This window comes from Octopus bimaculoides, chromosome 17, assembly GCF_001194135.2.
Source record: "Octopus bimaculoides isolate UCB-OBI-ISO-001 chromosome 17, ASM119413v2, whole genome shotgun sequence".
In the NCBI taxonomy this organism is placed as follows: Eukaryota; Metazoa; Mollusca; class Cephalopoda; order Octopoda; family Octopodidae; genus Octopus; species Octopus bimaculoides.
This window is the reverse complement of record NC_068997.1, coordinates 28,422,063-28,433,078: the sequence shown is the minus strand read 5'-3', so window position 1 is coordinate 28,433,078 and position 11,016 is coordinate 28,422,063. Positions and strand designations below refer to the sequence as shown.

At 38.8% G+C, this 11,016-nt stretch overlaps 1 protein-coding gene across 1 annotated transcript in view; it reads right to left on the bottom strand.

Annotated features, from left to right (window-relative positions):
- The window catches only part of LOC106870684 (protein virilizer homolog), a 68,649-nt gene that overhangs the window by 25,457 nt on the left and 32,176 nt on the right, over positions 1–11,016 (bottom strand). Inside the window, exons 10-19 of the mRNA XM_052974140.1 lie at positions 9,207–9,355; positions 8,689–8,768; positions 7,459–7,619; positions 4,781–5,131; positions 3,911–3,999; positions 3,196–3,454; positions 2,427–2,524; positions 1,729–1,909; positions 698–815; positions 5–96 (exon numbers count right to left, since the gene is read on the bottom strand). Coding sequence (XP_052830100.1) covers positions 5–96; positions 698–815; positions 1,729–1,909; positions 2,427–2,524; positions 3,196–3,454; positions 3,911–3,999; positions 4,781–5,131; positions 7,459–7,619; positions 8,689–8,768; positions 9,207–9,355 — 1,578 coding nt within the window. The remainder of the gene's footprint in view (positions 1–4; positions 97–697; positions 816–1,728; positions 1,910–2,426; positions 2,525–3,195; positions 3,455–3,910; positions 4,000–4,780; positions 5,132–7,458; positions 7,620–8,688; positions 8,769–9,206; positions 9,356–11,016) is intronic.

Here is an 11,016-nt window from a genome sequence, read left to right as displayed (position 1 = left end):
CGACAGCCTCTCTTCCCAGGGGGTTAATTGTCATAGAGTACATGCTGTGTAATACGCCAAGGGGTTCGGCTTCATCGATGTCCTTTTCTGAAGAATCTGAACAGCAAAAAATAAAATCAAGATAAATTAAGTAAAAAAGGCTAAGGAAGAAAAAAAACAAGAATTCATAATTTTGTTGGTGCTTCGAAAATATTTTATTTGTACATTAAGAGAAACTTTATAACAATAAATAAACCATTTTATCCTGTGCCAGTGGCATGTAAAAAGCACCCACTACACTCTCAGAGTGATTGGCTTTAGGAAGGGCATCCAGCTGTAGAAACCTTGCCAGATCAGATTGGAGCCTGGTGCAGCCTCCTGGCTTGCCAGTCCCCAATCAAACCGTCCAACCCATGCCAGCATGGAAAACAGACATCAAACGATAATGATGATACAATGTGCTTCTTTCAGTTTCCATCTACCAAATCCACTCACAAGGCTTTGGTTGGTCTGAGGCTATAGCAGAAGACACTTGCCCAAAGTAATACACAGTGGGTCTGAACCCAGAACCACGTGGTTGGGAAGCAAACTTCTTACCACACAACCACACCTGCACCTAATTCTTTGTATCGAATTAAAAAACCTTTAAATGTAATTACATGCTTAATGAACATCATGTCAAAAATACAAAAAAAGAATGAACAAGAGACAAACTTACTTTTCTTGTGATAGTCAGCCAGTTGGTCAACATACTGCAATGTCTGAAGATGATAGGTCAGCTGTAACCCTAGCAGCTGGGCAGGGTTTTCTTCACTGTTTTCTTCACGGTTATAATCCTGGAGTTTAAATAATTGAGATGAGTTACTGTTAAAACAATTATACCTTTACAGGCAATTAACCTAATTGTTATTGATAAACATGAACATCTGCACCAATGGTTCCCAACCTTTTCACCACCAAGGACCTCTTTTATTTAAATGAGTTTTCCCACAGATGCCCAGGATATTGAAAGGTCTGTCAGCTTAACATGTTCACGGGCCCCCAGCACTACCTTTGCAGACCACCAGGGGTCCGTGGACCACAGGTAGGGAACCCCTGGTCTACACTATATTTCACCTGGCTCGTTCCTTGACCATTACTAGGTGGTCAAAGTTAAATATATATCTCATCATCAAAAGCATGTCTATAACGTATGTATTTACATTTTGCTGTAAAATTAGAATTAAACTGACTGGTTTCACTGTCTCTATACTTCATGAAATTTTGCTTGTTCAAAGCTCTCAAGTGACATTAGCAAAGAGTTATTTTTTGAAATACAAACAAGACTACATCGTGCACAACAGCTTAGAACCTAAGAGAAATAATACACTGAAGGAATTATTTTTTTAACAAAATATTACAGCTCTGAAATGAATAATTAAAAATAATGCATTGTATTTTTTTTCCTTGCTAACTTGAATATTACTTCAAGAGAGACTAAATGGCATGAAACAGGACTTATTCTAATTTGGTGACTTCAGTTGAAATGAAAGTAAGTGAAATTCAATTTTAAAATATTTAAACTGATAATTTTTCAACAGCAAAAATAAAAAATAACAAATAATTAAGTAGCAATAAAACAAAATTGGATATAATTACAATAATCAGATTACATTTGAAATCTACAACATTTGTAAAATCTAGGGAAACGGAATACTTCAAGAGTAAAATGGTAATAATGAAGCAGGAGAAGGAAGCAGAAATACTTACACCCATTTGAACAAGAGCTCGGAGAATTCCATTTGTTGCATCTGGCTTGGCACTAAGAAAGAGGAGTCCTTTCTGGGTCTCCAGAAGTTGCTGTAAAAAATCTCTAATCGCTACAAACAAGCCAAAGTTGTTTATGGTAGCCGGAGATGACAGCAGAACAAACAAACATTCTAACAGTTGGCTGAAAGAAAACATAACACCAAAAATAATAAAAAAAACAAACAACATTTGATTGAAATCATCATCATTTTAAGGGTTAAAAAAAAGAAATAAAATAGTAAAAGAAGAACTTCTTACAGTGTGAAAAGGAAGAAGTTTAATAAGCTTTATAAATTTTGGGTACTATAAAAGACGACTTTAAAGGACCACAAATTCCATGTGAAATGCAGCAAGATTTGAAGAGATGGTGATAATGTTTTGATGCTTACATTATATGATACATTGGCATGTATGTTGGAAAATTTGGTTATGTAAGGTACCTGTTAAAAAGCATTGGTCTGGGCGCTGGTACCACATAAAAAGTACCCAGTACACTGTGGAGTGGCTGAAGTTAGGAAGGGCATCCAGCTGTAGAAACCAAGCTAAAACAGACTATGGGGCCTGGTGTGAGCACTGGACATGTTGATGATGATGATGATGAAAATGACGTTAAATACTTGTCTTAAAAACAACATAAAACAAACATAAAAATCACTCACCAAGAGTAACAAACAGAAAAAAGATTTGGATAAATATCAAGAGGCTGTTGACGTAGTTCGAATATCACTTTGCCAGGTAAGGATCGGCGTGGCTGAGCCTAGAAAGACAAAAGTCAAAGCACTCTTTGAGATATTGGTTTCTGTCTTTGATCAGGATAAACGACAGACACGCTGAGATTTCAGAGGAAAAGGAGAAAAGTGGAAATTATAGCATGCATGCATTTTTGTAATTTATGATCTACGTATTATGAGTGACCTTCTTTTATCAAATGAAAATCAGAATTGGGTTGGTCTGTCTTAAGACTTACCAGGTGAGACTAGTTTCCGTTCACAAGTTGAGGTTTAAGAGAAGTCAACTGAAGCATATCCTCACTGCTTAAGCGATTCTTACCAAAGATCTTAAAAGACTTGCAGCAAAAAGTTATCTAAAAGGGTGTATGACAGTTTGGTGCCGAGTGCAGCCGACATTAGAGTGAACAAACCATTCACCATAGTAGAATTCAATCATTGAAGATCAATAATGCAGTTCTTTGTTCATGTCTTGAGTGCCTTTGGATTTATCTTGCTTCTATTGATCACCAATTGCATCTGCATGCACATGTAGGGTGCAGTGGAAATGAAGATGGCGAGTGTGTGCACATATGTATGCATGTTCATGTATGTGTGTATGGAAGAATAGGAGAGAGTGAGAGAGAAGAGAGAATGAGAGACAGCCAGGGAGAGGGAGAGAAAGAAGCAGAAAGAGAGAGAGAGATCAACTTAAACATACTATCAAAAATGGCGCTTGTGTCATAACTTTGGTTATTTCTTCTAAATAAGTGATCAAGAGGTCTGCATTGACATCACTGATGCTCGCAACACCTGATGCAACAGGATCGACATCATTGTCTTCAGTCCCTCCTGCTCCACCGCTTCCATTATTATTACTTCCTCCTCCTCCTCCTCCTCCTCCTCCACCACCATTGACAACATCCTCTTGGCCGCTCTTCAAGTCACCTTCCTCAAAGCAAGGCATATTCTCAATCAACCTGAAAATGGAAACAAAAAACTATGAATACAATTGAAGTAACGGACAATTTTAATAATTGCTTTCCTTTCTTTTACCGGTATCCATCATTGGACTCTGGCTATGCTGGAGCACCACTTTCTAAGTTCAAGTCACTTGCATCAACCCTGGTAGATTTTATCCCCCCAGTCCGAATTTCATCCATTGGTATTCGTTACCAGCCAACGAAATATGAAAGGTAAAGTACACCAGGGTTGGATTTGTAACAGCAGTGACTCAACACTAGCATCACAGGCTCAGTAGTAACACTATAGACTCAGTAGTGACATCACGGACTCAACAGCAATGTTGCAGATTTCAACATTAACGTCGCAGACCCAGCAGTAACATCACAGACTCAATAGTCTTGTTGTTAATCCTGCAAGCGAAACACTTAACAGTATACAAATCCAAAGCAAAATAGAATCCGTATACTTACTGCTCAACTATCAGGTAGAAGTTTTGAAGAACCTCAAACGTGTGGATTTTACGTAATAAAGCCGTCCCAGCAACTGCAACTCGGACAATCTGAAGAATTACGTAATAAACATTGGATAAGGATTTCAACAATCAACGGAATAAGAATATTTTACTTGAAAGACAATGGTTAGGAGTGATTGGCATCAGGGAAGTACATCCTGTCATAGAATACAGCTTCTTCAGTAAGTCTTGTCAGACCAATGTCAGCAATGAAAGAAGTGAACAAAATGATGATGATGATGATGACGATTTAAAGTGAGTGGAGGTGGTGGTTTAACTGGTCCTTTTCAGTCACTGAATTGCAGCCATGCTAGGGCCCCAGCTTCAAGGCTTTTATTTGAACAAATCACTCCATCCCCCCACTCCCTGGTACCTATTCTATCAGTCTCTTTTGCCAAACCACTAAGCTATGGGTGATGTAAACAAACCAACACTAGGTGTCAAATGATAGTGGGAAGGAAACAACCACAGAGACCCCCCCCCCACACGCACACACACACAGTGACAGGCTTCCACACAGTTTCCATCTACCAATTCCTCTCAATAGGTATTGGTGAACCTGGAGCTATAGTAAAAGACACTTGCCAAAGGTGCCATGCAGTGGGACTGAACCCAAGATCACATGGTTGTAAAGCAAGTTTGTTAACCACACCGCCACTCCTGCACTTGTACATATAACTACTATATAGACAATTAAAATGTACATCAAGAACATAAAAGAGTAAGAAATGGTCTAGAAAGGAAGAAGGAATGCTATAGGTGTCAACCATAAAACAGGTATTAAAATAAAGGTGTTGCAAGATGATTGAGAAATATTAAACGAACAAACCTGCTTTGTCATCATTATGTCAAGCAATCTCTGGTAACAACTCCATCCTTCACTCATGCCATCTTTCTTGTCTCTCTCCTGTTCAGCATCATCAATGTCTTGGAGATATTCATCAATGTCATACATTTTCTTTTCAGTCGTGTCTTCGTTCTCTTCATTCTGTTTGGCACTGACCAGCCTGCGTCGCAGCCTCTGCCGTTTCTGTTTTGATGGATGACTGGCAGTGAACCACAGCAAGCCTTCTTGGAGACGAGTTGTTTGGTCCAGGGCACGCAAAATTTGTAATTTCAGAGACATAGACATGTTGGGGGAAATATACAAATCAAGTAAATAATGTTGGATATTCCGTTCCTGAAAGAAGAAACCAAAGCCATCAAATCTGTTAAACATAAATACGCAACCATAACAAGATTGTTGGCAAACAAATGCAGGAATTAAGATAAGCTTTGTAAGCCTTTATAAGTGGTTTCTTCCCTGGTATTACAATGAAAATTTAAAGAAAGACTGAAGAAAACTTAAGAAAATGAAATTCTGCAAACAGTTGTGGAATTTCATGCTGTACTGCCAAGAATTTGGAACAGCATATCTAAACAATATTCCACAGTAAGACCATATGCTTATAACATGCATGTGAACAAACTGTAGAATCGCATATATTTTAACCCCCATTGCATTGGTTGACAGAAATTTACACCTACTGTGTACTTACTTTAAATAAGATGGTGTAATTATGAGCAGTCTTATCCGTACCAGTTTTTGCACCGGTTGACATAAATATATGCCAAACCATTGCCAAACACTGAGTATTGACCTCAGCCAATACAATTACCATTGGTGCAGCCTAGTTGCCTGATGAAAACCATTGTCATGGCTTAAATAAATTATGGAATATTATTTCTTAATCATCATCATTGTTTAACATCCACTTTCCATGCTGGCATGGGTTGTACGGTTCAACTGAAGACTGGCAAGCCAGAAGGCTGCACCAGACTCCAATCTGATCTGGCAAGGTTTCTACAGGTAGATGCCGTTCCTAACACCAACCGCTCCAAGAGTGTAGTGGGTGCTTTTACATGCCACCAGCACAGGGGCTAGAAAGGTGGCACTGACATTGACCATGCTTAAATGGTGTTTGAGTTTATTTTTATTTTATAATATGTACCAAGCAAATGAGGCCACAAGAATTTAAACATTCTACAAGTCTCCCTCTTTAAGGAAACAGTCCTAAAGTTTAGTCCAATTTTATTATAACCTTTTCCTTTCTATTTTTCATAAACATTTTCCACATATTTAAAAGATCTGACAAGTTGAGCATTTTTATTTAGCAGATCAAGATAATTTGAACCTCTCCAAGTCAAGCGGCTATTCCTCTACATTGAGAGGTCACTGTTCTGGTACTACGGACATGTGATTACAATGTCACAGGAAAGAATCTCAAGATGGATTCTTCAAGCTGAGCTAACCAGCAGGAAACCTAAGGGTAGACCAAGAAGTGGTTGGTTGGATAATAGGTCACACTTGGGAATCCAATCAGAAAGCGTAATGAGGGTTACTTCTGACAGGATCTTATGGAAGAGGTGCTTAAGGACTCTACTCCAATGCCCCCCACCCCCAGGAACAAAGGGTGGAAATGGACAGACAGAAGAAATACAGTTGAAGCAGGTGTAACATATAAGTCATGGTATTATATTGGTGAGCTGCTAATAACAAACATAAATCCACAAATTTGTTGATGACCAAATCTACCAAATTTGTTGATGACCAAATCAAATTTGTTGATGACCAAATCTACCGTCAAACCAGCTGGCACCAATACTTCTGTAGGTCATCTCTGAAACAAATGCTGGTGACTCAACTTCATTAAGAGCAGCAGCAGAAGGATTGTGGTAACAGCAAGAAACAGCTGTGACCTACATCGCTTTTCAATCCAATCAATTAGAGCAACATTTTGTTCATTAAGTGTAACATTCATCATTGTGTGTGTGTGTGTGCGTGCGTGCGTGCGTGTTTTGTGTGTTTTATCTTTGATACCAAAAATGAAGCCTCTAACTCCAGCCAAACCGTCCAATCCACCAGGGAAAACAGATGATTTATAGCAGTTGATATAGAGTGTAACAGGTGAATTCATTTACTGATCAGTAGAGAATGTATCTCTTACTGGGATAGAGTGAGAAACAAAGAGGTGATGAGAGTAGTAGGCACAGTAAGTTTGCTGGACATGGTGACTAAGCAGTGGGTACGGTTTACTGGCCATGAGCTTCCATTACTGCAGAAGAGATCTGCTGCCATTGTGATGGAGTGGATGTCAGAAGGAGGGAAGAGACTGAGTGGAAGACCAAGAAGGATGAGGCACAGTACATTTTGGGATGGCAAAAGAGTGATGGGAGTTGGCCCAAGTGGAGCTAAGAGGAAAGCGAACAGTTGACATGTTTGCAGAAGGCTTGTTGCATGTTGTACAGACAGCACCAAAGGATATGACAGCTACAAAAGAACAGAAACAGAACCATTTTAGCTGTTATCATGCATTTTGCTAATTTTGACTGGATTTACAACTATCTTTAAGTCCCAATCTCAAGAAATAGATCAACCGTTTCTGTGCAATATTCTTCACAGGATGCAGCATAAACAAATCAGTAAGAAAGCTATGGTGCAAAAAGACTTGAAGCTAATCAACTTACAACTGCTTTTGATGCAACAAACGAATCACAGCAACAGAGACTGCTAGCAAGACGGATTCCCATCTTCAGATACCGTACTTTGAAAGCTGTTTCTGGTTGGGTAATAGCTTTCTTTAAATCCAACCCTTCGATACACCAATCCAATAACGTTGTCAGAACATCTGCAAAAGATGAACAACGACAAAGAATGAAACGAAAAAAAAAAAATCAATGGAATAAGTTCTAAACCTAAACTTATCTAAAAAACAAAAAAAAAAACAAACAAACTTATTGCTTAATCCATTCCATTGCTTAAGCCGTTGTGTTTTATGGTTACGAAGTGAAGATAAGTCTGGTTACCAGATTATAGGGGGCTAAACATAGAGAGGACAAACAAGGACAGACAAAGGGATTAAGTTGATTACATCGACTCCAGTGCTTAACTGGTACTTATTTAATTGTCCCCAAAAGGATGAAAGGCTAAGTAGACCTTGGCAGAATTTGAACTCAGAATGTAGTGGCAGACAAAATACTGCAAAGCATTTTGCCCGGCATGCTAACGATTCTGCCAGCTCGCCCCATTGTGGCAATGAAGTATTAATTTTTTGGCATGGCTTGTTAACACTGGCAATGATGAGGTTTTAGCAATTAGCAATATACAGGTAAATTAAATGTGACAAATTGAATGTTTAATCCAGAAAATAAGGAACTGCAGTATAGTGGAATGGCTAAACTACTGGCCACTTGGCTGAAGTGTCATCAGTGGAATGGCTAAACTACTGGTCACTTGGTTGAAGCATCCTCAGTGGAATGGCTAAGCTACTGGTCACTTGGCTGAAGTATCATCAATTTGTATCTCATCATTTATTGATTGTATCCAGTCATTTAGAGTTGACCTGGATTTATGTGATCTAATTTCACTCATTAGAGGATATCAACAATGTCAGTGAAACCAATTTTGCTTATTTTGGTTGAAATTACAATTATCTTTAAGTCCCAGTCTCAAGAAATAGACCTGAAATCTAGATCACCCATTTCTGTGCAATATTCTTCACAGAATGCAGCATAAACAAATCAGTAAGAAAACTATGATGTAAAAAGACTTGAAGCTAATCAACTTACAATGAATCGCACAAACTCTTTGCTAAAACTACTTCGGTAACTGAAATAATTAGAGACTTTATTGATTTTTAAATTTAATTACTCTATTATATTATCTTTAAATTCAGAAATAAAAGGAAAATTACTTACCTTCTCGATTTTCTTTATAGAGAAGATAGCTAAGGCCTTTATCCAGAAGGGAGGGTATTATTTCAACAGCTTCTATCCATCTAAAAATAAAAACCAATCTGATATTTTAAGTTTACTGAACATATTTAACAGTCAAATCTGGGTACACTGGTTATCAGTTGAAACTAGCTTTCAACATTTCCATCTAACAAATCCACGGTTGGCTAAGGCTATAGTAGAAAACACTTGCCCAAGGTGCCACACAGTGGGACTGAACCCAGAACCATGTGGTTGGAAAGCAAGCTTCTTGCCACATAGCCATGCCTGCTCCAAACATTGACATTCTCTCAATATTTTAATAAAGTTACATAAAATGAAAACAATAAAACTGTCGGCAAGCCAAGTCATCAAGAGAATTGTATGAAGTAGCAGACAGGAATTATGCAGAACAAAACAAAAAACCAAGATTATTATCTGGTGCCTTGTCAAAATTTTGTGAAACTTAATTTTTATTTCCTAAATGAAACTGAAAAACTTACTTTCTTTGGTGTTCAGCATTAGCAAACGTCTCTATAAATTCAAGCAATGTCTTCGCTTCTTGGCACATCTCAGCGTTGGCTCCGGACTCCGATTGCTGCCACTGGGCTTTTTCAACTTCAAATGGAGTTAGGGATGGATCCAAGAAATGCTGTGAAACGTAAGACAAAATAGATGAAAATTTAAAATCAATTACAAAACAAAATTCCATGTTTTGCAATCCGCTTGAACTAACGAGAAACATTAAGAAAGTCTGGAATACCAAAATATCAACAAATGGACCTAAAAGCTCACAAGTATATTATCAATATTCCTTAGACCCACACAAAAATTAAGAGGTAGAAAAAAAACCCTTGGCTTGTTGATTAAAATAGAGTTTCCTAACATTTGTCTACTGTAAATTAATGAGTGAATAAATAAATATGCAAATAAGCTGCTACTACAGCAGCCATTATCATCATTCTGGGATCTGTTATTTCATTTACACTGGCAACATTTCAACAAGAACAATTCTAAAGAGATTCTAAGGAAAGATGATGATGGTGGTGGTGGTGGCGGTGGAGATGGTAGTGGTGGCAGCAGCAATGAAGAGGGTCATGATGATGATAGTGGTGGTTGTGGTGTTGTAGTAGTAGCGGTAGTGGTAGTAGGAAGAGGAGAAAGGATAGCTGCTATCCTCCTCCTACTTCTCTTCACCACAATCATCTTCATTTCACATCCACCAACACAATCATCTTTCGTTTTACACTGACAATGTTTCGCTAATATTCCAGTAAACCTTGCAAAGAACTACACAAGACATAACAGACCAGTCTAGACACATTAATTCTTCAAGAATGCAACAGTTTTGAAATTGTAGATTTTGTTGTTCCTGTTGTTGTTGGGTGGTGATGGTGGTGGTGGATCCTCACCACCACCACCATCACCACCCCTACCTATGAGACCAGAGACATTTCATAATTTAGGACTACGCTGACCAATAAATGGTAAGATGGAATCTGAGGGAGATTTCAGTGTTATTTTTAGCAGGTTCAGTGAGCATGGAGAGTCTTGCTTACTCTGACTTCAGAAGATTCCACTGATGGAGATGCAAAACCATCTCAAATACCTGACTGGAATGTAAACAATTTATTTTATTGAAACCCACCCCACTTCCCATTGCATCTTCCCCCACCCCAATCCTTTTAAACTGACTGCATTAACTGTTTAGCATTTAAACTGGCCATACCTGCCCAAATATCCTACCTGCTTTATGTTCAAACTGACCAGATCTGGCCTCTCACATCTACCCTACAATGCCCTTTGGTCTAGGGGTATGATTTTCACTTAAGGTGTGAGAGGTCCTGGGTTCAAATCCCAGACGAGCCCAACACTTTTCTTCTTTTAGGTGCAGGAGTGGGTGTGGTAAGTAGATTGCTTACCAACCACATGGTTCCGGGTTCAGTCTCACTGTGTAGCACCTTGGGCATGTGTCTTCTACTATAGCTTCGGGCCAACCAAAGCCTTGTGAGTAGATTTGGTAGATGGAAACTGAAAGGAGTCAGCAGGGATTGATGCCAGTCTCTTCCAAACCATCCAACCCATCATCATCATAATCATCATCGTTTAACGTCCGCTTTCCATGCTAGCATGGGTTGGACGATTTGACTGAAGACTGGTGCAACCAGATGGCTACATCAGGCTCCAATCTAATTTGGCAGAGTTTCTACAGCTGGATGCCCTTCCTAACGCCAACCACTCAGAGAGTGTAGTGGGTGCTTTTACGTGTCACCCGCACGAAAACGGCCACGCCCGAAATGGTGTCTTTTATGT